The sequence below is a fragment of the Neofelis nebulosa genome, chromosome 7, assembly GCF_028018385.1.
Source record: "Neofelis nebulosa isolate mNeoNeb1 chromosome 7, mNeoNeb1.pri, whole genome shotgun sequence".
NCBI classification, from domain to species: Eukaryota; Metazoa; Chordata; class Mammalia; order Carnivora; family Felidae; genus Neofelis; species Neofelis nebulosa.
Window position 1 is genome coordinate 63046529 of NC_080788.1, and position 26433 is coordinate 63072961.

General features: G+C 38.1%; 1 protein-coding gene across 3 annotated transcripts in view; it reads right to left on the minus strand.

The window, feature by feature from the left end:
* RAD51 (RAD51 recombinase) overlaps nt 1-26433 on the minus strand; it is a 35575-nt gene that overhangs the window by 1550 nt on the left and 7592 nt on the right. For all 3 annotated transcript variants that reach the window (XM_058738188.1, XM_058738187.1, XM_058738186.1), the window contains exons 3-7: nt 25655-25792; nt 17507-17624; nt 16027-16118; nt 8011-8105; nt 158-271 (exon numbers count right to left, since the gene is read on the minus strand). In XM_058738188.1, the coding sequence (XP_058594171.1) occupies nt 158-271; nt 8011-8105; nt 16027-16118; nt 17507-17624; nt 25655-25792 (557 nt within the window). The remainder of the gene's footprint in view (nt 1-157; nt 272-8010; nt 8106-16026; nt 16119-17506; nt 17625-25654; nt 25793-26433) is intronic.

Genomic DNA, 26433 nt, shown 5'->3' on the forward strand with positions numbered 1-26433 from the left:
TTAACACCGACTTGACCTGAACCCACAATGCAAGAATATGGAACTAAAACTTACACCTCCCCTGTCTAATTCAAGTTACTATCAATTCTGTCACATAGCCTACATAAAATTCAGGGTAAGGGCTCTGGAACATATTCCATGTCTTCTGAGCACAGACCTAGATTCTACCATCATGGCTGATGCTTGATAAAGGAGCTGGGTCTGGTGGTCTGTGTTGAACCCTCGAGCATATGCTACATTATCCAGGACATCACTGCCGGAGAGACCATATCTAGAAGAGAATAGAGAACATTTTTAGACTGCACACAAAACTCAGGCAGACTTGAAATTAACAAAGAAATTACTTGGATGATTAGGCAAGAAATGTTATGACCAAAGAATATTAATTCCTTTTCTATTAAAAGTAGAAGGAGTAGATCTACCAGGCAGGACTTCAGACTAAATCAAATTTAGTCTTTGAGGACTCCTGAGCCAAAATAAGAAATTTCTAAATCTAATGTTCCAAATGTTTCCCGGAAAAACCAAAGCAACATGACAGAATTGGAACTGAAATCATCATTCAAGTCAATTAAATTCATGTAAACTATTGTTATACAGGAATAAAACCTTCTGAACAGACTCAACTTGAAGTTCAAGAGAAGTGTATTTCGTTTTTTTAAATAAAGGTTTTCACTTTTTAAAGTTTGAGAGAGAGAGAGAGTAAGCGAGCGAGTAGGGGAGGCACAAAGAAAGGGGGAGAGAGAGAATCCCAAGCAGGCTCCACACTGTCAGCATGGAGCCTGACCCGGGGCTCTATCTCACCAACTGTGAGAGCATGACCTGAGCCAAAATCAAGAGTCGGACACTTAACTGACTGAATCACCCAGGTACTCCTGTATTTCATTTCTTCTATTTTCTTTTCTTGCTAGTAACCAGTTACAGTTAAGATAGATTATAAGACATGTATCCAGTGTGGTTAAATAAGTGATACCTTAGTTCATCATGTGCTTCAATAATGATTTTTTCCTTTGCATTTTTTAAAGTTTATTTCCAGAGAGAGAGAGAGAGTGCACGCGAGCGCACATGAGAGAGGGGAGGGGCAGGAGAGTGGTGGAGAGAGAATCCCAAGCAGGCTCACTGACAGCTCAGAGCTGGACTTGGGGCTCAATCCTATGATCATGAAATCATGACCTGAGCTGAAACCAAGAGTCAGACACTCAAATGACTGAGCCACCCAGGTGCCATTCCTTTTGCATTAGCATATAAGAGGACCTTTTTCTCTTACTTTCTCAAACTTTAAAAAAAAAAAAAAAAAAAAGGCAAGATATCTTCTATTTTCTTAGAATAATCTTTTTTTTTTTTCTTATACCTCTCTAACTGCTACCCTAAGATTTGAATGCTCAAAGTGGTATGAGTAGGACAACTTTTATTTTCACTAAATATACCATAATGGAGACCCATTTCTTCAAAGATATTTTGATTTTATCCATCTATCAAGACACAACTAAATGCCTGCATTTTTACAAAGGTTCCCCCTGCACCTCTCAAATAGATGTGATTCTCTCTCTTGTGCACTTCTAGAAAATTTGGTTTAGGACTTTATATGGCACTTTTGAGGAGCCACCCTACCATTCTTTTACTAGACTACAAATTTCTTGAGGGAAAAACTTGGCCTCTCTTACCTAGCACATTTTTTTATACCTAGTAAATTCTGAATAAATGTTACTGAATAAAGCTTTTATCTATAACCCAAAGAGAACCATACCACTATACCCAAGTAATATTTTCATATTAACGTCACCTAAAATCATTACAGTTCAAAAGTACACCAACTCGCTTATGTCATAGTTTAAAAGAGAATCTGTTTAAACAAAATCAAGGCACTGTAATTCTTTGAGAACCATAAATTTCTATGTTTATGATCCTGTCAGTCTTTTATAGAAGCAGTCTATGTGGAGACTCTGATCTTTACAAAAGCATACACTGCATTAAACCTATTCTTCTGAGATTTAGCTTAACAGTTTTCCTCTGGTTTTTCCTCCCCAAAAGAACAGAAAAACAAAGGAATATTCTAGCACTTGGATAGAGCATTGCAATGAGGTAAACCTCAATATCAGGACATCTCACTCTAACCAACTGAATTTTCCACATCATCTTTGTACTTTATGGACATTTCACCTGCTATTCTTTGTCATTATCAACATAAGTACGTGTTCAGCTTTGGCATTAAGTGGATTGATGATAATGAATTATTAAGTCTGAGCATGAAGATAATGAGATGCAATAAGGATAGAGTTTTATCTTGGAATCCTGACCAGTTAAACTGGAGATAAAATTTTCCATATTTAAATAATGACTGTAAGAAAAAAAGATTCAAGAGGCCTAAGTACTGCACTACACTAGTCTAGATTTGCTGAAGAAACATTAATATCATCTATCAGGAAAGTATCTTTTGCTATAAGAATAAGGATGGTTCACCAGAAAAACAAAGAGTTACTCTGGCCTGTCAGCAGCATTCACAAGAAACACTATAGGGATCTCGATGCTTACATTCCTGGAGCAGTGCATGGAATTTTCAATTCCCATAACATGGAAAAAGTTGGCTAGAAATAAGTATCCTCTCTCATAGTGTTTCCAGAACTTCCTCAAGAATAACCTGGAACACTTATAAAAAAAAAAATTTCCTGGGACTAACCAAGACTTAATAAATCACAATTTGGGGGAAGAGGTACAGTAATTTATATATTTAACAAATACCTCAGGTGATTCTTTTTTTTTTTTTTTTTTTTAAACGTTTTTTATTTATTTTTTTGGGACAGAGAGAGACAGAGCATGAACGGGGGAGGGGCAGAGAGAGAGGGAGACACAGAATCGGAAACAGGCTCCAGGCTCCGAGCCATCAGCCCAGAGCCCGACGCGGGGCTCGAACTCACTGACCGCGAGATCGTGACCTGGCTGAAGTCGGATGCTTAACCGACTGCGCCACCCAGGCGCCCCCTTCAGGTGATTCTTAACACGTAAATATGAAAAACAGCTATATGGGCTTCAAGGGGGTTCTGGCATTCTTTGAGAGTATTTAAAAGAACTTTCAAAAAAGGTGGTGACACTGTAGCTAGCAATTATGGTCATGGCTTTTAAACTTTAGCAAGCATCCAGATCACCTAGAGAGCTTGTTCAAACATTGCTGGACCCTATTTTGATTCCCTAACAATTTCTGATTCAGTAGAATGTGAGTGGAGTCAGAGGATTTGTACTGTGAACAAGTGCCCAGGTGATGCTAATGCAGCTATACTGATGACTGTATTCTGGAGAAGCCCTGAGTTATAGTAACCTGGATGTGGGTCAGTATTCTGCAACAACTAAAATGAGGGTTGTTCTGTTGTGAAGGGAAATTAGGTACTAGCTTAAGGAAGTGCTGTTACTTTCTCAGAACTATAATATAAACACAACATACATAAACAGAAATTCAATTACAAAAAGTTTTCTGATAGGTAGAAGTGATAAAATAGACTGACATTTTTATTTAAACATATTTTTCCTTGCTTGCAACTCTTGATCTTGGGGTTGTGGGTTTGAGCCCCATGTTGGGTGTAGAGATTACTTAAAATTTAAAGAAAACCTTTAAAAAAGTACAATAAACATTTTTCCTTTAGTTGACAAAACAGCCATAAACATGGCCCTAATTAATAAATACTAATTCATTCATTAATAAATGCCAAATGCCCTTTTCTAGGGCTTAGGTGGACAGTGAGTGATCAAAACAAAGCCCTGTCCTCATAGCCAACATTTTACTATCTCATCTATCCTATCTGAGCACTCATTTATGTTACTGTGCAAAATTCTAACTCAAAAAACTCAGCTACTGAAACGGTGTACTTAAAAATTAAAAGTGTGACTTCTGTACAAGAACAAAAATAACTTTGGGAGGGAAGATACAGTGTAGTACACCCATCTTTAGAAAATGAAGATCAGGGGAGCCTGGGTGGCTCAGTTGGTTGAGTGACTCTGGCTCAGGTCATGATCTCGTGGTTAGTGAGTTTGAGCCCCACATTGGGCTTGCTGCTGTCAAGCTTTGGATCCTCTGTCCCCCTCTCTCTGCCCTTCCCCCACTTATGCTCTCTCAAAAATAAACATTAAAAAAAAAAGAAAAAAATAAAACTAAGATCAGGTTGCAAACGAGTGAATCTTTTTTTGTAAGATTTTATAAGCAGACACAAAGAGCTGCAATTATGGTTCCAACTGATTTTTTTGCCTCAATGGTTTATGTTTGATACCCTGGATCCCTCAAATTGTAAACTGTGAAAGAGAATTCGGTTATAATTCTAAAGCTAAAAAAAAATTATTTTCAACTTAGCCAGTCAAGTTTCAACTTGAGTCTGATGTCTAAACATGCAATTAAATTATATTTAATGACTAGGTTTCATTAAAATGTGTGGTAGGGACCAAATTATCACATTTGACTCTAGACAAGAGAAATTAAGTAAAACTTTGGACAGTTTATTTGAAAGATGTATTAGGGGACAGAGAAACTTGGACATTTGTTACCAACTTTAGTGAGGTATAATTTACATGCCATAAAATTGACCTGCTTTTAAGTGTATAACTGAATGACTTTTTAGTAATAAAATTTGCAGAGTTGTACAACCATTATCACTATCTAATTTTAAAACATTTCCGTTTTCCTGAAAAGATCTATCAAGTATGTATGCAGTTATTTCCTGTTCCTACTCCCTGCCCAGGCAACTACTTATCTATGGTCTCTACAGATTTTCTCCTTCTGGAAATTTCATATAAATAAAATTATATAATATGTGGTCTTATGTGCCTAGCTTTTATCATTTAGTATGTCTTCTGAGGTTCATCTACGTTATAACATGCATCGGTACTTCATTCCTTTCTATTGTTGGATAGTACTCCACTGTATACATAAACCAAATTTTGTATATTCATTCATGAGTTGATTGCCAATTGGGTTATTTTCAGTTTGGGGCTATTATAACAATACTATAAACATCCATATACAAGTCTGTATGTGGATATGTTTTCGTATCTCTTGGGTACATACATAACCGGAGTGAAACTGCTGGGTTATGTGGTAATTTTATATTTAACTGCCACACTGTTTTCCAAAGTGACTGGACCATTTTACATTCTTACCAGCAATTAGGATTCTAGTTTCTTTACATCCTCCCTAACACTTGTTACTACCTTTTTTATTACAGCTACCCTGGTGGTGGTATCTCATTGTGGTTTTGTTTTCTCCCTTGACTAATGACATTGAGCATCTTTTCATGTGCTTCTTGGCCATTTATCTTGTTTGGAGAAACAGCTATACAAATAGTTTGCTCATTTTTTAATTGGGTTGTCTTTTTATTGTTGGATTTTAAGAGATCTTTGTATAGTCTGGATACTAGACCCTTCAGATACATGATTTGCAAATATTTTCTGACATTCTCTGGGTTGTCTTTGTACTTTCTTACTAATGTTCTTTGAAACACACAATTTTCAAATTTTGATGAAAATAAAAACATCAATTTTTTTTCTTTCATGGATTGTGTTTTGAAATCTTTGCCTACCTCAAGATCACAAATATTTTTGTCTGCCCTTTTGTCCTAAGTTTTATAGTATTAGTTTTATTTAGGACCATCATCCTTAAAATAGTAATAATAAAGTACATATACATGACATATAATTGACCATTTCAACCTTTTTAAAAATGTACAGTCCAGTGGCAATAAGTACATTTCCATGGTGTACAACCATCACCACCATCCATCTCCACAACTTTTTATCATCCCAAACTAAAACTGTATCCCTTAAATAATAACTCCTAATTCCCCTCACCTCCTGCTCCTGGGGACCACTGTTCTACTACCTTTATGAATTTGACTACTTTAAGTACCTCATATAAGAGGAGGAATCATATAATTTGTCCTTGGGTAACTGGCTTATTTCACTTAGCATATTTTCAATATTCATCCATGTTGTATCATGTATGAGAATTTCCTTCCTTTTTAAGATTAAAAAATATTCCATTGTGTGTTTATGACATTTTGTTTATCCATTCATCTAGTGATGAATAAATGGGTTGTTTCCACTTTTCGGCTATTGTGATTAGTGCTATGAACACTGGTGTACAAGTACCGAAGTCCGTATTTCAATTCTTTAGAGCATATACTCACAAGTGGAACTGCTGAATTATACTATAATTCTGTTTAATTTTTTGAAGAGTTATCAAACTATTATCCATTTTTGTCAATTTTATGTATGGTGTAAGGGTCTAAATTTATCTTTTTGCATGTTGATACCCAACAACATTAGCATCATTTACTGAAAAGACTCTTATTTGAGAACCATTAAATTGCCTTGGCATCTTTATCAAAAATCAAGTGACTATAAATTAAAGAGCTCATTTCTGAATTCTCAGTTCTGTCTCACTGATTCACATGTCTGTCCTATGCCAGTACCACACTGTCTTAATTTTTGTTGCCTCAGAGTAAATTTTAAAATAAAGAAGACTGGGGCGCCTGGGTGGCGCAGTCGGTTAAGCATCCGACTTCAGCCAGGTCACGATCTCGCGGTCCGTGAGTTCGAGCCCCGTGTCAGGCTCTGGGCTGATGGCTCGGAGCCTGGAGCCTGTTTCTGATTCTGTGTCTCCCTCTCTCTCTGCCCCTCCCCCGTTCATGCTCTGTCTCTCTCTGTCCCAAAAATAAATAAAAAACGTTGGAAAAAAAAATAAATAAAAATAAAAAAATAAAAAAATAAAATAAAATAAAGAAGACTAAGACCTCCAATTTTGTTCTTTCTCTTCACCTCCCCCACCCTAAGAATGGTTTGGCTATTCTGGATCCTAGACATTTCTATATAAATTTTATAATCAGCTTGTTGATTTCTTCAAAAAAGTTTCCTAAAACTTCTGTAGGTATTGTGCTGAATCCATAGATTAGTTGGAGGAAAAATTAAGACTTTAGTAATACTGTGTCTTCCAATCCATGAAGATGGACTGTTTCTCTAATTATGTAGATCTTCAATTTCTTTCATAGATGTTTTGTAGTCTTCTGTTGAAATTATTACTATTTTGATCTTTTTGACAGTGAATGGAATTCAGTGCTACTGTGAATAATGAAATTGGGTTCTTAATTTTTGAACTGTTCATTGCTTGTATATGAAAATACAATGGATTTCTGCATAGTGACACTATATCCTACAACCTTGCTGAACTAATCTAGTTCTAGCAGTTTTGTGTCTATGTAGATTCCTTAGGATTTTCTACATACAGGAGCATGTCACTGGTGAACAAAGATAGTTCTACATCTTCCATTCCAATCTGGATGCCTTTCATTTCATTTTCTCACCTGACTTCACTGACTAGGACCTTCAGTACATTCAGCATATTCCACTTCATAGAATATAAGTAGTGAGAGTAGACATCCTCACCTTGTTTCCAATCTTAAGGAGAAAGCATTCAGACTTTCACCATTACCATTAAGTATAACGCTAGCTACAGGTCTTTTGAAGTAAGATACTGGTCCCCAACAAAATATGGTTAAATTGTCTATTTTGTTCTTCAATTACGGCAGTTTTTGTTTCACATATTTTGGGGCCTGAGGATAGGTATGGATATGTTGATAATGTTCTATTTTCCCAATGTTCCTCTTTGTCTCTAATAATACATATTTTTTGTCTTAAAGTCTATATTGTCTGATATTAGTATAGCCAGTCCAGCTCTCTTATGGTTACTGTTTGTATGCAATATGTTACCGTCCTTTTTCTTTCAACCTATGTGTCTCTGAATCTAAAGTGTTTCTCTAGGAAATAGCATACAGTTGTAGTTTTTTATCCAGTCTGACAATAACTCATAGATTTTAAAGAAGAGCACTTTCCTCTACTATGGAAGGTCATTTTTTCTGAACTACACATAACATTGGAATACACAGAAGTAAGAGAAGAGACACTCTTCAGACATACTAATAACCCTGGCAATCACTACAGTGACAGGTGAGGCCAGATTTATTTAATCGAGTAACCTACCTCTCAGCCACTGCTAGCAGCCTTTCTGGCCTAAAAGTACCTTCAGTGTCAATGTACATGGCCTTTCCTTCTCCTCCACCTCGGTCAATGGGAAGCTAGAGAGAACAAAAATAACAATGTGGAAATGAACACTGTACTTCTTCTGATATAACTAATCAACTTCCCCATTCACCCCAATTAGGCAAAGGGAAAAAATACATTAAAGAGACACTCAGAAGTAGGGAGGAGGCATTCCCTTCTAAGAGAAATACAAATAGTAGAAACAAGGAATTATGAAGCTCATGGTGACCCACACCAAGTGAATCCAGAGTCCTAACAGAGTTGGATTGCTTGGAAATACAGTTCAAAGTAGATGATAAAATTCTAAGTCTGCATACCAATATAAGACTGAACAATTCTCTCAAGAATACAAACATTAAAAAAATTTTTTTTCAGATCCCAGATAAGCTTTTTTTAATGTTTTTTTAAAATTTCTGAGAGAGAGAGAGAGAGAGAGAGAGAGAGCGCGAGCGAGCATGGGGTAGGGACAAAGATTGACGGAGACATAGGATCTGAAGCAGGCTCTGCGTTGTTAGCAGAGAGCCTGATGTGGGGCTCAGATGCACGAACCGTGAGATCATGACCTGAGCCGAAGCTGAATGCTTAAATGACTGAGCCACCTAGGAGCCCGGAGTACAAACATTTGAAAGACTATTTACTACGTTAGCTTGTAAGTTTAAAGAAAAAAAGAAAAAAGGTGCTCATTCCAATAGTACCTACAGGCGTTAAAAATGAACAAAAGGAAAAAAAGGAGTTTTTTAAATAAAAACAATTTTTTTTTAACATTTATTTATTTTTGAGAGAGCACGTGAGCAGGAAAGGGGCAGAGTGAGGGACACAGAATCTGAAGCAGGCTCCAGGCTGTGAACTGTCAGCACAGAGCCCAATGTGGGGCTTGAACTCATGACCCATGAGATGGTCATGACCTGAGCTGAAGTCGGACACTTAACCGACTGAGCCACCCAGGTGCCCCGGAAAGTAGAGTGTAAAGAAAAAGGAAAGAAACGAAAACAGTCTCATGAACCACTTAGGGAAATCTCAGTTTTGGGCTATCCATCCCATGCCAGACACCTTTGAGTTTTACAAATTTTATTTTATTTATTTATTTTTTAATTTTTTTTTTAACCTTTATTTATTTTTGAGACAGAGAGAAACAGAACATGAATGGGGGAGGGTCAGAGAGAGGGAGATACAGAATCTGAAACAGGCTCCAGGCTCCGAGCTGTCAGCACAGAGCCTGACGCGCGGCTCAAACTCACGGACCGCGAGATCATGACCTGAGCCGAAGTCGGACGCTTAACCGACTGAGCCACCCAGGCGCCCCGAGTTTTACAAATTTTAAGTGAATTATGCTAAAGGGTAGTTTCCACCCTAGAAATCTACTTTGGAGCCATAATTCACCTTTAAATTCTAAGGAAAATCCTTTAGGACATTTTACATTAAGGGCCTAGTATCACCAAAATTTCTTTTTCCTATTTCTGAGAAAATCCTTTTGAAAATTATGAAAGTACTATATGCTTGATTTAAAAATTCACACAATATAGAAATAAGTAGAGTAAGGGGCGCCTGGGTGGCGCAGTCGGTTAAGCGTCCGACTTCAGCCAGGTCACGATCTCGCGGTCCGTGAGTTCGAGCCCCGCGTCAGGCTCTGGGCTGATGGCTCGGAGCCTGGAGCCTGTTTCCGATTCTGTGTCTCCCTCTCTCTCTGCCCCTCCCCCGTTCATGCTCTGTCTCTCTCTGTCCCAAAAATAAATAAAAAACGTTGAAAAAAAAAAAAAAAAAAAAAAAAAAGAAATAAGTAGAGTAAAAACTAAAAGCTCTTCTTTATCCCTCCCATCTCCCAGAAGTAATCTTCCAGATCATAATCTATGCAGTTTCATACAAAGGCTTTTCGTATGTGGTTCTGCCATTACCATGTGACCTTGAGAATATTAATCTGTTTCCTCTTCTGTAAAATGTAGATAAAACCCACCTTATAGGATTGTTCTGAAGATTAAATAACTCACATAAAGTGTTTAGCACAGTGCTTGACATACAGAAAGCACTTTGAAATCTGATATGTCTACCCCTACGGTATTGACCTTAGCACTCAGTTACAGAGGCTTTGTTAATTTGGAAAGGGGAAAAAGATTGTTATCTTTTAAATCCTAAGAATCCACAGAAGGAGAAAAACATTTTCCACAGAGGAAATGTTTGGAATCACTGGCCAAAAGGACAGCAAAGGCTGACTTAGTTTTTTGGGGAGGAGAAAATCTTGAGACTCAGGGCTGAAGAAATTAAGGAATTAAGATGAATGAGGATCCCCATTTTTCTCACTGTTTGTTATCTTTAGTGCTAGCATGAGAAGAGGTTCTTTTTCAGTTATGTGACCTCTTTGGACAGAAGGGAGACCACAGGTGGCTGGGTATAGGTAGGCAGACTGACTGACAGAAAAGTGGACAAGGTCCCAGTGTGTTTACTGACCCAATTTCAAGGGGATGGACTGCATGCTCTGCACTCCAGCCCATTCTGTCCCCTCCATCTTGCCCTCCAGTGCCACTGCAGTTATCTTGTGTTACTGGACTGGGACACCACCACCAAGATAGCTATTTTTAATAACTGCTTAGTAACATAATTTCACCCTTCTTCCTAATTTAGTGATCCAGTTTGTTCTGAACTTTCACCATTTTATAATGCTATGGTATAAACTCTTTGTACATTTATTCTTGACTTTATGTGAAAATTGTGGAAGCCACATTTAAAAAAACTTTTTTTAAATGTTTCTTTTTGGGGGCGCCTGGGTGGTGCAGTTGGTTAAGCGTCCGACTTCAGCCAGGTCACGATCTCACGGTCCGTGAGTTCGAGCCCCGCGTCAGGCTCTGGGCTGATGGCTCAGAGCCTGGAGCCTGTTTCCGATGCTGTGTCTCCCTCTCTCTCTGCCCCTCCCCCGTTCATGCTCTGTCTCTCTCTGTCCCAAAAATAAATTTAAAAAACGTTGAAAAAAAAAATTAAAAAAAAAATAAATAAAAAAAATAAATGTTTCTTTTTGAGACAGAGAAAGAGAGCATGAGCAGTAGAGGGGCAGAGAAAGAGGGAGACAGAAAATCTGAAGCAGGCTCCAGGCTCTGAGCAGTCAGCAAAGAGCCCGATGCAAGGCTCAAACTCACAAACTGTGACATCATGACCTGAGCCAAAGTTGGACCCTTCACCAACTGACCCACCCAGATGCCCCATGGAAGCCACATTTTCTGTCAAAGGGCATATATGCATTCAAAACTGCAATTTTTGATAAACTGTATTCTCTGAATTTGAAAATATCTCCAGTACTTTGAACAAACATGGGTTCTTTATTTTTGTAATCTAACTGTGGCTCTCAGCTTTACATAACTTCATTATTAGATAGAGATCTAATGTACTGGAATTTTATTTCATTAAGAAGTAAAATTAAGTTAAGAAAATCTCAAATGAGAGCAGAAAATGTTTAGATTCAAGCAGTAATCTAACATCCTCTCTATACCTCTAGTTCCAGGTCTTAGGATGGTGAAATGTAATCCTTTCTGTTATTAATGAATTAGCATGTTTGTCTCTTAAAACAAAACAAAAAAAGCTCTATAGGTGTTCAGTCAGCTGTGAATGTTCAGTTACTTTTATAGAAAGGATATGTTTGAGAATTTTGCTTCAGTTTATTGTTGACAGGCATAATCTACTTAATAAATAGTCCCAGGATAGGATTCTGTTTGCACAGTTGAAGAGCATAAGCGTGATATACGTAGTTGCCCTAATTGCTTCTCGGCCTTTTGGCTAAGATCAAGTGTACATAGTTGCCCTAGCCACTACAGATATACTGTAAATATTTATTCCACATGAATCTCTGTCAAAACAACATGCAGAAACCATTTCTACTTAAAAAGGTAACATATCCTGTCAAACGACCCACATCATGGTGCTATATTTCCCTTTTGCTAACAGTTTTCTAATGGTGCCCAGGCAGTAATACAGCTTCTATAGCTCACTACCACTCTTCTTCTCAATGCTCCCCCCTTTTAAGTCTCAGTCTCAAAGTTCTCCTCTACCCCCAATCTCTCCTCCTCAGAATTCTTTATGAGGAGAAACAACAATGGCTCAGGTATACCTGACAGTGGAATTCTAACTTAGCTGTCTCATAAGACATACAGTGACATTTGGTCTGCAACAAAAAGATCAGTAGAGCAATCAGGAAAAGAAACAATTAAAATGAGAATTAAATAATTAAAATTAAAAGGAAAAAGGTAAATGATGAAAAAAACCAGGAGACTATCAAGCTGGGCCTCTTACTGTTCCAAACACCTTTATTCACAAAGAACCAGAGTATTTTCCTATCTCAAGAAATGACATTCACCATTTCAACGTAGAAGCTGTGACTAATGAAGTACATATCTATAACATGAAAAAAAATAAAGATTTTGTTGGGTGACTTGAGAAAATATTAGTCTCTGCAGATATATGTGTCTTACTAAAATGTGAACTTATGTAAGACACAGGGTGCTAACAAAATCAGTATTTCTTTTTTTTTAATATTTATTTTTGAGAGTGAGAGAGAGAAAGAGAGGGAGGGAGGGGCAGAGAGAAGGAGACACAGAATCTGAAATAGGCTCTAGGCTTAGAGCTGTCAGCACAGAGCCTGACACGGGGCTCAAACTCGGGAACGGTGAGATCACGACCTGAGCTGAAGTCAGATGCTTAACTGAGTCACCCAGGTGCCCCACAAAATCTGTTGTTTTTTTTTTTTTACGGCTTGTAATACCATCTGAAACCATAGCACATTACATTGATATAATTAACATTTTTGATAAACTATTTAAATACTGAATAAATTATGAAGGACAGTTCAAAACTCTTTTTCCAAGAGGAAAAAAAAACACAAAAGAGAACAATTTATAAATGAGTTTCAAGAACTACTGTTGTCGAGAGGGTAAGAATTCACACTAGAATAGAAAGATATTAGTAACCCTCCTCTGTCATACTGCTATAAAGAGGCAAATTTCATGTGAGTTGTCCTGAACTTCATCGATAAGCTGTGTCCATGGGAGAAGTGAGTATAATCTATCTAGATTAAAATAATGCCATTTCGTTCAAAATACCTAAAACTGTAATAAAGCCTAAAAAAATTCTTAAAAATTAAAAAAAAATTTTTCTTAATATTTATTTTTGAGGGAGAGTGAGACAGAGCATGAGTGGGGGAGGGGCAGAGAGAGGGAGACACAGAATCTGAAGCAGGCTCCAGGTTCCAAACTGTCAGCACAGAGCTCAATGCGGGGCTTGAATCCACAAACGTTAAGATCATGACCTGAGCCAAAGTCGGACGCTCAAATGACTGAGCCACCCAGGCAACCCTAACATTTTTTTTTAATGTTTGTTTTTGAGAGAGAGAGAGAGAGAGAGAGAGAGAGAGAGAGAGAGAGAGAGAGAACGCAAGTGGGGGGAGGAGCAGAGAGAGAAGGGGACACAGAATGCGAAGCAGGCTCCAGGCTGTGAGCTGTCAGCACAGAGCCCAACGTGGGGCTCCAACTCCCTAACCATGAGATCATGACCTGAGCTGAAGTCAGACACTTAACTGACTGAGCCACCCAGGCAATCCTAGCCTCAAAAAATTCTAATAGAGTTGACCCATAGTAATGAGCCAGGTTCCAGGGTACTCACTGGGCCAGCTACTCACAGCAACATACCCTTAAACCAAGGAATGTTAGGACCCCAAAGAAGAAAAAGGGCTCCTCAAAACACTGCTTAAAGTTGCAAAACAGTGACAAATTTGTTCACTGTCCCTTCTATATCCTTCTTCTCTCTTCTCAGATCTTTCATTTTCAGAGATTCCAATGTTACTTCTCTACATAGGACTTAGTTACACCATCTCTAAATACTGCTAGACAATTTTACTTGGTTGTCTCATTACCTCAAACCCAATTCTCTAAATTTGAACTAATCTTTCCATAAAAACTACCTCTCTCCCCCAAATCCTTTCTAGAGTTTACCAAATTAATACATTGTTGGGCTGAGGGATATATATATTTTTTATCATCAGTCATTAAATGCCGCCTTTTACATCTTCTGCCTGTATCTCTTCAATGTGACTATTTTAGTTTATACCCAATCAGCTAATGTTTATAATAATCATCCATTAAATATCCTCAGCTTTTGCCTCTCCTTCCAATTCTCAACAGGTTGCTACCAGAGTATTTCTGAAAATATTACTTGTTATTCAAAAAAATTTTTTTTAATGTTTCATTTTTGGGAGAGAGAATGCGAACACTCTCCCTCTGAAGCCGACAGCACAAACCCCAACATGGGACTTGAACCCACGAACTATGAGATCATGACCTGAGCTGAAGTCGGACTAAGCCACCCAAGCCCCCTACTTATTTCTTTTCGGTTGAGGAAGATTTTATGCCCTCCACTCTTTACAGAATCGAGTGTAAACTCCTTACATTATAGCGAAGACCTTCTAAAACGTGTTCCTGAGCTGTCCTTTTTTCTTTTAGAGATTTTATTTTTAAGTAATCTCCATACCTAACGTGGGGCTCAAACTCACAACCCCAAGATCAAGAGTCACATGCTGCACCAACTGAGCCAGCCAGGTGTACCTTGATGTGTCCTTTTAAGGTTTATCTCCTACGACTTTTCCAAGGAAGACCTCTGAGCTAGATAAACGGGTTTATTTATTATCTTCTCCATATATCATGCCCCTGTGCTCCTGCACTTCTGCACATACCATTCCCTAGTTAAATGCTTTTTAATTTCTTTACCTACTCAAATTTAGCATTCTTCAGGAGTATGGTCCAATCCCTTATCTCTCTAAAGTGTTCCATGATTACTTTAGGGTGAAGTAATCCCTCTCCCTAAAAAAGTTATGCTACTTCCTCCATACAATTTCTGTTATATTAAGTATGTGCTGGGGTGCCTGACTGGTTTGGTCAGTAAAGCAGATGACTCTTGATCTCAGGTTGTACGTTTGAGCCCCACGTTGGGTGTACAGATTTCTTAAAAAATAAAATCTTAAAACAAACAAAGGAGTATGTCTTAGGACATCTATTCTATTGTCTCCATTGCTTCAAGTATTTACTGAGTGCAAAGCACTGACTAGGCACTAGCAATACAGCAGAAAACAAGCCAGGTAAAGGTTTTACTCTTATAAAGGTTTTAAGAGGATGGGCTTGTAAAGTCGGGTTTGATTTTTGTATCTACCTTTTCAATACAATATGATCTCAGGCAATTAATTATCGGTGTCTATTTCCAAATCCTCCTATGAATGAGAGCATAAGTAGAAATGGAGAAGATACTTAGTACGAGGAAGAGCAGAAAACAGGAGGAGTTGGGGTGCCTGGGTGGCTCAGTTGGTTAAACGTCCGACTTGACCAGGTCATGATCTCACGGTTTATGAGTTTGAGCCCCATGTTGGGCTCTGTGCTGATAGCTCAGAGCCTGAGGCCTGCTTTGGATTCTGTGATTCCCTCTCCCCTTTTGCCCCTCCCCTGCTTGTGTGCTTGCTCGCTTGCTCGCTCTCAAAAATAAATAAAACACTAAAAAAAAAAAAAATGAATAAAATGCAGACAATCAGCTTTACGGTATGATTTTTCTCCAGTATGATTAGCTATTAGGGAACAAGCACTCAGAAGACAGCTCTCAGAGAAGACTGAGAAGAGTTCATCCAAAATTGGCATCTGTTCTGATGGGGAATGTAAATCTGAGGGTATTTGTAAAGGAATGACTTTAATGATCAATCATAAAATCTAGACTAGTGAAGAAGGCAGGTGAAGCCTGGGGAGGCCTAATGGATGGTAAGAAAGTATCTGAAATTAAAAATCTGAAAGTACTAGCACAATGAAGAATTCTGCAATAGGAAGTCTACCTTCTAATTAGTCTTAGGGACAGAGAAAGTGCCTTTTATTTCCATCCCAAAAGATGCTTGAAAATAACAAGAATCAACTTTTTTTTTGCTGATTTGGTTAGAGCCCCAAAGCTTACCTGGCATGTTACAGCCAATGTATGACAGATCTGAGTCTTCCCAGTTCGGAATTCTCCAAACATCTCTGTAATTGATCCAGTCTCAATTCCTCCTAAAGTAAGAAATATCCTTTAGCAAAATACATTCAGAAACAATAATCATAGAAATGCCCTTGGAGCTCATCAAAAAGATGTATACATAATTTGGAAATCCATTTTTCAACAATCAGTAACTCCTAAAATATTTTTTATTTTGAAATATTTCTAGATCTATAGAAAATTGCCGGGGCGCCTGGGTGGCTCAGTCGGTTAAGCGTCCAACTTCAGCTCAGGTCACGATCGTGTGGTTTCGGGTTCGAGCCCTGCGTCAGGCTCTGTGCTGACAGCTTGGAGCCTGGAACCTGCTTCAGATTCTGTGTCTCCCTCTCTCTCTGCCCCTACCCCCTCATGCCTCTGTCTCTCTCTTTCTCTCTCAAAAGTAAATAAACATTAACAAATTTTTTTCTTTTTAATTGCCAAGAAATGTACAGGAAGATCCCATGAATTTTCACCCAGCCTCCTCCAGTGTAACATTTTATATAATTACAGTACAGTATCAATATCAGAAAGCTGTCAGTGATACAGTCATATTTCTCCAACTGTAGTATACTCATCTCATTTGTGTATCTGTGTACAGCTCTATGTAACTGTATCACACATGTGGCTTTAACTAGAGATATAGAACTATACCACCACAAGTCAATAAGCAGTCACTTAAAAAATACAGATATAATATCACCTAGTACTTTCTAATCGTTAATTGTGTATCTAGCATTGTGCTACACATATATATGTACCATTTCACTTAATTCCAATAACCTATAAGGTAGGAAGTCTTTTTATCCTTATTATGAAGATAATAAAACTGAGGCATAGAGATATTAAGTAATTTGCACATGTAATACCTCCAGTAAATGCTGGGAGGAGGTACAGATGGGAGGGCTAACACTCAAATTTGAGTGTGATTGCTGATTGCATACTTTTTGTCTCCCCCCAAAATGAAAACTTTAAATGTTGAAATATTTGGTGAAGCACTAAGAAACAAATCTTTCAGGGCAGCAGTGTTTTCACAAGTTCAAAAAAACTTTACAGCTTTCCATAAAGTCCTAAATATTAGTGTGTACTACCATGGATAGATACTATAACCTAGTCTTCAAACATGGAGTGTTTTAGTTATCATATTTTCAACCTTGTGTTAAAGTAGGTTATAATTAATTCTTTAGGCAGGGGGAGCTTACCCTCTGAATGTGGTATTAAATGGAAACTGAACTAATTAATTGGCAGACAATTTTGTGTAACTCAGGTCCCACCCTACAGCAGTCTTACTTCTTCAATGTGGATAGTTCTCTTATCTTTTAATCATATCTAACACACGAATTCTACCCAAATACTTTAGTTTTGTTCTGTGACCTGGATGCTTTGCTAACTGTAGTTTACAACAGAGGATAAGGGATTACCATACCTTGAAGTAGTTTGTCAAGTTCTTTGGAGCCGGTAGTGATCTGTATGATCTCTGATCGCCTTTGGTGGAACTCAGTTGCAGTAGTGAAACCCATTGGAACTAACTTGGCTGCCTCAGTCTGGGAAAATCAAGTAATGTCAAATCAACAAAATATGTTTATTATTAATAAAACAAGAACCAGACATAGAGCGGGATGAAATAACATCTAATAACATTTCTAGAATGATTTCTCTTTAAAAAGTTATCAAAATACTAATAGTTCTAGGGGCGCCTGGGTGGCGCAGTCGGTTGGGCGTCCGACTTCAGCCAGGTCACGATCTCGCGGTCCGTGAGTTCGAGCCCCGCGTCAGGCTCTGGGCTGATGGCTCGGAGCCTGGAGCCTGCTTCCGACTCTGTGTCTCCCTCTCTCTCTGCCCCTCCCCCGTTCATGCTATGTCTCTCTCTGTCCCAAAAATAAATAAAAAACGTTGAAAAAAAAAAAATTAAAAAAAAAAATACTAATAGTTCTAGTTCTAGGATTATTTTATCTTTCTGGCAACTAAAGGGTAAACTAATTTAGGGACTCCAAGAAGATTAATTTTGAAATTACTAATTCAAATAATACATCCACATAAATAAAAAAAACAAAAAACTATTACAGACCAACATATATGTACTTCGCCTGACTTAATGACAAATGTGACAATATGGCACAAAGTCCAACAATATATTTAAGTCCTCGTTTCCTGTTCCATCAACCACAGACTTTCTCTCTTAACTTTCTACTTTGTTAAATGAGGACATTTGCCCTTCAGTCTCTTCTCCCTCCATATCTACTTTACCATCTCTGTCACCTGTACCTTTTCTCTTATACTGTCGAGGTTGAAAACATTTAAATCCTATTTTGCAGTCACTGGTAAGTCTTCAACCATCTATCAATTAATTCCAAAATTTAAAAATAAATGCATTCATAAATAATGGAAATTAAATGATACACTCCTAAATAACCAATGAGTCAAAGAAGAAATGACAAGGGAAATCGGAAAATACTTTCAGGTGAATGAAAATGAAGACACAGCATACCACAACTTATGGAATGCAGTAAAAGCAGAGTTTAAAGGGAAGTTTATAGCTATCAATGCCAGTATTGTAAGAAAGATCTTAAATCAATAACCTAACTTCCACTTAAAGATACCAGAAAAAGAGTACACTAAACAAAGCAAGCAGAAGAAAGGAAGATTAGAGTAGAAACTAATAAAATAGAGAATAGAAATACAATAGAGAAAATCAATGAAACCAGGATTTGGTTCTTTGAGAAGATCAGCAAAACTGATAAAACTTTAGTTAGATCAAGAAAAAAATAAAAAGACTAGGGGTGGCTCGGTTGGTTGAGAATCTGACTTCAGCTCAGGTCATGATCTCACAGTTCATGGGTTCAAGCCCTGAGTCAGTCTCTGTGCTGGAGCCTGATTCAGAGTGTGTGTGTGTGTGTGTGTGTGTGTGTCTCTCTCTCTCTCTGCCCCTTCCCTGCTTGTGCTCTTTCTCTCTCAAAAATAAACATTAAAAAAATAAATAAAAAAGAAAGAAATAAAAAGACTCATCACAAATCAGGAATGAAAGAGACAACATTACTATCAAGCTTACAAAATCATAACTCTATGCCAACAAATTACGTGACTAATGAAATAGGCTAATTCCTATTTAAAAAACTATTAAATATTAAAACTCACTCAACTAGAAAAATAATCCAAGTCAAGGTACAAGTGATTAGTTGAACTTGAATCTAAATTCAATAAAATAAACTGTGTGAGTCTAACTACAAAAAAAAGAAATATCTGAATACATTTATAGCAAGTACTGACATTAAACTTGTAATTTAAAAACTTTCCACAAAGAAAAAGTCTAATACTATTTCACTTGAAAACTCATTACAATGTCTGTATCACAGCTTTGTGAATTTTATTCACTGCAGAATCAAACGGTGGACTAGAAATACTAAAGTTCCAGTGTCAACAACTCAATGTCCCTCAAAGGCTTCTGCTGTCAAATTCAAATGAATTGTTTTATACGCCAGCAGTTTCAAAATCATGCTCCATTTACCTTGCTTTTATATCTGAGTCATGTCTTTCTCTAGTATTTTCTGATTTTATCATTTCTCAAATTTTCTGACCTCTCAATCTTACCATGTGTTCTACTGAAACCCTTCTGCCTGAAGTTCTTTTTCTTTTCCAAACTGGGGTCTTTGCTCTCTAGACTAACTACTGTCTAAAGACACTCCTTCACTGAGTTCTTAGGTTGGAGTCTAACCTAGATCTTTGGTTTTCCACCTTCGTTTTGTTAAAAGAATATCATCAAGTACCTTCCTAAGAAAGTGGATACGAGAAAAACGTTCTGAATTCTTGTATTCCTGGGGTGCCTGGCTGGCTCAGTTGGTTAAGCATCTAACTCTTGATTTCGGCTCAGGTCATGATCTGACTCACAGTTGGTGGGTCCAAGCCCTATATCCCACTTTGCACTGACAGTGCAGAGCCTGCTTGGGATTCTCTCTTGCTCCCTCTCTCTGCCCCTCTCCTGTTTGCATGCATGCTCTCTCTCTCTCTCAAAATAGATAAACTTAAAAAAAAAGTGAATTCTTGTATTGCTGAAAATGTTTTATTCTGCCTGATTAATAAAACTGCTACAAACAGAATTCTAGGTTAAAATTATGTGCCCTTAGAACTTTGAAGACACTGCTCTACTAGTTTCTACCTGCTAGATTTCTGAAAAGAAATGTGGCCTTTCTGATTTTCTGTTCCTTTAGAGTTGCTTTTTTTCCCCTCTGAAATCTTTCAGAATCTTCTCTTCATGATTGGTATATTGAAATTTCACACTCACATGTCTAGGTGTGGGTCCTTGACACTCCATGAGGTCATACTATATGAGACTTCTGCTTCCCTTTAGCTCTGGAAATTTTTTTAATATTTGTTTATTTTTGAGAGAGACAGAGTATGAGCAGGGGAAGGGAAGGGGAGGGGTAGAAAGAGAGGGAGACACAGAATTTGAAGCAGGCTCCAGGCTCTGAGCTGTCAGCACAGAGCCCGACATGGGGCTTGAACTTGCAAGCCATGAAATCATGACCTGAGCTAAAGTTGGGCAATTAACCAACTGAGCCACCCAGGTGCCCCGGAAATTTTCTTAAATTATGTCTGTGATAACTTCTTTCCTTTTTTCTATAATCTTTCTGTAACTTCTATTAAATGGACAGATTGCTGGATAGATCAATGAACAGACAGGTGATAAGTCAAATATATTAAAATGTTAATGGTAGAGTCTAGGTGGTGGGTATATGAGTTTTCATTATAAGTTATTTCAGCATTACAGTAAGCTTAAAACTCTTAAGAACAAAATACTAAGGAAAAAACACAGGAGATGCTTTCCCTGTTTGTCATTTTAACTCCTACATTTTCTAGTCAATGAGCTCCTAAAGGAACGGAATGGTAAACAGTGAAATGTTAAGTAAAAACCATGCAAATGCCTAATCTGGAGAACTTTACTTTTACTCTCACACTTACATAATAAATTCACTTTCGTATGTGCTAGGTGAAATCTTAAATCTATAGGCTTTTTTTTTTTTTTTTGCAATGTTTCAGCAGCTTATTTATTTTGAGAGAGTGCGAGAGCGAAAGAGCACACGTGCACGAACAGGGGGGAGGCAGACAGAGAACCCCAAGCAGGTTCCACGCTGTCAGCTCACAGTCTGACTTGAGGCTTGATCCCAAGAACCATGAGATCATGACCTGAACTGATATCAAGAGGTGGACACTTAACCAACTGAGCCACCCAGGTACCCCCTTAAACCTACAGCCAAGAACTACCAAACTCTTGAACACGAGACATAGAATAGCAAGTAAAAATATATAGGAGCGACTGGGTGGCTCAGTCAGTTGAGCATCCGACTTCAGCTCAGGTCATGATATTGTGGTTCACAAGTTTGAGCCCCACATCAGGCTCTGTGCTAAAAGCTCAGAGCCTGTAGCCTGCTAAAGATTCTGTGTCTCCCATTCTCTCTCGGCCCCCTCCCCCGCTCACACTCTCTCAAAAGTAAACATTAAAAAATTTTTAAAAACATGTAACAAAAAATATCTGTGCTGAATCTGTCACTGTTCATAGTACACCAAGAGAACATAGTTCAACAAAAGCCAATTACAAATAAACTTTGAAATGTGGAAAAGACCACCTAAGAATTTTGCACCTTCTGAATCAATTATTTCACTCACAAAATCTTTCGCTCTCAACCATTTCGACAGATATACTGAAAATGGATTTTATTTTCCTCTCTCCACTATGATAGTAGGTATTCTTGGTGAAAATCTGAATTTCAAAGACTTTGGGGGAAGAGAAATGGGAGGGAAGAGTTACAGTGACTGAAGAAATCTTCTTTAACCTTTAAATTTTTTTTTTTTTAATGTTTATTTATTTTTGAGACAGAGACAGAGCATGAACGGGGGAGGGTCAGAGAGAGGGAGACACAGAATCCAAAACAGGCTCCAGGTTCTGAGCAGTCAGCACAGAGCCCGACGCAGGGCTCGAACTCACGGACCGCGAGATCATGACCTGAGCCAAAGTTGGCCGCTTAACCGACTAAGCCACCCAGGCGCCTCTTCTTTAACCTTTAAAAGCAAATAACACAACTAATCTTTACCCACTAAAAGCTCACAATATAAAATGTCTGAAATCAGAGAGAATGGAAAAATAGACTCATCTCTATATCATTCTGCATATCTTATTTCACTTTATTACAGGTCTATATTTGTGTTTTCACAAAAGCAAAACATTAATTTGATTTCTAAAACTAAGGTCAGACAGGCATAATCAAAGATTCTGTCAGGATTTCTTCTGTCACAAATATTAATGCCCAGAAAAAAAACAACAAATAGACTTTAGAGACACCTACTGGCTTAGTATGATAAACACTCTTTAAGGTATTAGGGGCTCAGAACTCTTATTTCCAATTAAGTTACCAATTCAACAAACATATTTAAGTAATACAATAAATGACAACTTTATACTTCCATAGATAGCAATATCATTCCTCTAAAGATTTAAATTAAGAATTACAAATTTTTTTAACGTTTACTTTGAAAAAGTACACATGCGGGGCGCCTGGGTGGCTCAGTCGGTTAAGTGTCCGACCTCAGCTCAGGTCACGATCTCACAGTCCGTGAGTTCAAGCCCCGCGTCGGGCTCTGGGCTGATGGCTCAGAGCCTGGAGCCTGCTTCTGATTCTGTGTCTCCCTCTCTCTCTGCCCCTCCCCCGTTCATGCTCTGTCTCTGTCTCAAAAATAAATAAACATTAAAAAAAAAAAAAAAAAGTACACATGCACACAGGAGCAGGAGAGAGAGAGAGAGAGAGAGAGAGAGAGAGAGAGAGAGAGAGAGAGAGAGAGGATGAATGGATAGATGGATGGATGAATGAATGAATCCCAAGCAGGCTCTGAGACATCGGCACAGAGCCCAATGCGGGGGCTTGATCCTAGGAACCATGAGATTGTGACCTAAGCTGAAAACAAGAGTCGGAAACGCAAATGCCTGAGCCATCCAGACACCCCAAGGATTATAATTTTTGAGCCCAGACTGAATTACTATTACAGAATGGTCTAAAGAAATGAAGTTAACACTCCTCCCAGTGCTTAAAAATTCAAAGCTCGGGGCACCTGGGTGGCTCAGTCGGTTAAGCGTTCAACTTCGGCTCAGGTCATGATCTCACGGTCTGTGAGTTCAAGCCCCGCGTCGGGCTCTGTGCTGACCGCTCAGAGCCTGGAGCCTGTTTCAAATTCTGTGTCTCCCTCTCTCTCTGACCCTCCCCTGTTCATGCTCTCTCTCTGTCTCAAAAATAAATAAATGTTAAAAAAAAAAAAAAAATTCAAAGCTCTTAGTATAATACCCAGTAAAACAGAATTCATCAGGTTGTGTACATATTAATGTATAAGTACTCACAAATCTCAGATATTGTCCATTTGACTAAGTTACATAGCAGTACATACACTGAAGCTACCCCATAACAAAAGATGCAGTTTTTCTTGAAGATTCTTTAGCCTTTGAAGATCTTTTCAGTGAAAAATTTCTGTGAAACTATAATAGTAATCAAAATAAATATGAAAATACAATTTTATAGATATTTACTTTATGCTATAAAAACTTCAAGGGTAGGGGGTGCCTGGGTGGCTCAATCAGTTAAGTGTCTGACTTCAGCTCAGGTCATGATCTAAGAGTTCATGAGTTTGAGCCCCACATCCAGCTCTGTGCTATCAATGCAGAACCTGCTTTGAATCTTCTGTCCTTGTTTCACTCTGCCCCTCATCTGCTCATGTTCTGTCTGTCTCTCTCTCTCAAAAATGAATAAACATTGGGGCGCCTGGGTGGCGCAGTCGGTTAAGTGTCCGACTTCAGCCAGGTCACGATCTCGCGGTCCATGAGTTCGAGCCCCGCGTCAGGCTCTGGGCTGATGGCTCGGAGCCTGGAGCCTGTTTCCGATTCTGTGTCTCCCTCTCTCTCTGCCCCTCCCCCGTTCATGCTCTGTCTCTCTCTGTCCCAAAAATAAATAAAAAAGCGTTGAAAAAAAATCTTTAAAAAAAAAAAATGAATAAACATTAAAAAACAAAACAAAAAATTCAACGGTAAAGCTAATCAAACTATGTATATAAATACCAAAGGATAAATGCATAAAATAAAATGTAATCATGGATAATTATGAAGAAAAATTAATAGTAGCTATAAGACACTGAACAGAGATGAGAAAAGATCAGAATAGGACAGGATGAAAATAACTGGATTCCAGTCTTAGTTCTGCTATTGCCTGCATGACCTTGGGTAAATAATTAAACCACTGTGCCTAAGTTTCCTCATCTGTAAAACAGAGATAATACTTGCCCTATCTTTTTCAGTGTTGTTATGAAGGCCAGATGAGAATATATATGAAAGGGATGGGATTTCAAAGTTAAAGTGCTATATAAGGGATTATTAGGTTACTACCTCATTTCTGTTAAGCCAGTAAAATCACCTTTATGTCATTAAGGTTAAAAAACAAAACAAAACTAAACGTATGATTTGAAATCACACTCTCTTATCATTATAAAAGAATCTTGTTTGTGTTCTGTGCTGGCAGCCCAGAGCCTGCTTGGGATTCTGGATCTCCCTCTCTTGATGCCCCTCCCCCATTCATGCGGTCTCTCTCTCAAAACAAACTTAAAAAAAAAAAAAAAAAGAATCTTGCCTGTGATTAGTCAACTAACAGATTATACACGCTTAGAGCCTAATTAACATGGCTTTAATATTTGAGGAATAAAGTTTTTCTATTTGAAAGTAAAACAAGTGTATTATGGAAAATGCAGAAACTTCAGAAAATTGAGGCAAAAATAAAAATAGCTCACATTCTTACCATCCAGAAATAACATATTTTAGTATAGTTATTCTGTGCATGTGTTATACATAAATACACACATTTTTATTTATTTATTTATTTTTTTTTTTATTTTTTTTTAAATTTTTTTTTTTCCCAACGTTTTTTATTTATTTTTGGGACAGAGAGAGACAGAGCATGAACGGGGGAGGGGCAGAGAGAGAGGGAGACACAGAATCGGAAACAGGCTCCAGGCTCCGAGCCATCGGCCCAGAGCCTGATGCGGGGCTCGAACTCACGGACCGCGAGATCGTGACCTGGCTGAAGTCGGATGCTTAACCGACTGCGCCACCCAGGCGCCCCAATACACACATTTTTAAAAACACAAATCAACCATGTATATATACACTTAGACATTTTATTAGCCTTTCTTATATCATGAACATGTCAATGAATATTTTTTGAAACTCTTTTTGTGGTTACAAACTAATGAATATATTTCTAAGGCATGAGATCATAATTTCTAGAAAGATAAGGTACATACCACTGACTGCTGGTGGGAACGCAAAGTTATCAATTTGGCAGTACTTGTATCATACCATGAAATTGCGATTTCCTTGACAGAAAATCCCAATTTATGCAAGGAGGCATATATATAGTTAACTAATGCAGTCACCTCTGGAAAGCGGGCCAGGATGACACAATGAGGGATGAAAGGAGGAACACTGCCACCTTTCACTGTATATCCTTTTGTACTATTCCCACTAATGCCTCATATAAGCAGTACTTACCAGAATTTTATCAGCTTTGGCTTCACTAATTCCCTTAATATTTATTAGTTCCTTTTTTGGTGCATAGGCAACAGCCTCCACAGTATGGAACCCAGCTTCTTCCAATTTCTTCACATCATTGGCATTTATGCCACATTGCTGCAAGTGAAAACCATGGATAAATTTAAGCTTCAGTTCCCTCATCTGTCTAATATGGATATTGGCCCTACCCATTTCAGAGCTATTTTGAAGAACTGTGATATTATATGCAAAAGCTGTGAAAAGTATGCTCTACATATCAGGTATTTAATAACAAATTATTTTTCATTCATTTTTCATTCATTTCTTTTCATTCTGAAAAGAAATTTTTAAACTAGCACTATCCTATGTACATATTCTCATCATGAAACGGGACCAAACCAGTAACTCCCAGGCACTGGGAATAAGCCCACAACTCTCAAACTTTTATGACTGGGACTCTAAATGAACCCTAAGACCCTGGGTCCTAAAAGGCCACCTTAAAATCGGTGTTTTCCAATGTTTTCTACATCAAGCACACATAAAAAATGATTGACAGGGGGCGCCTGGGTGGCTCAGTGGGTTGAGCGTCCGACTTCAGCTCAGGTCATGATCTCACGGACCGTGAGTTCGAGCCCCACGTCGGGCTCTGGGCTGATGGCTCAGAGCCTGGAGCCTGCTTCCAGTTCTGTGTCTCCCTCTCTCTCTGCCCCTCCCCCGTTCATGCTCTCTCTCTGTCTCAAAAATAAATAAACGTTAAAAAAAAAAAAATTTAAAAAAAA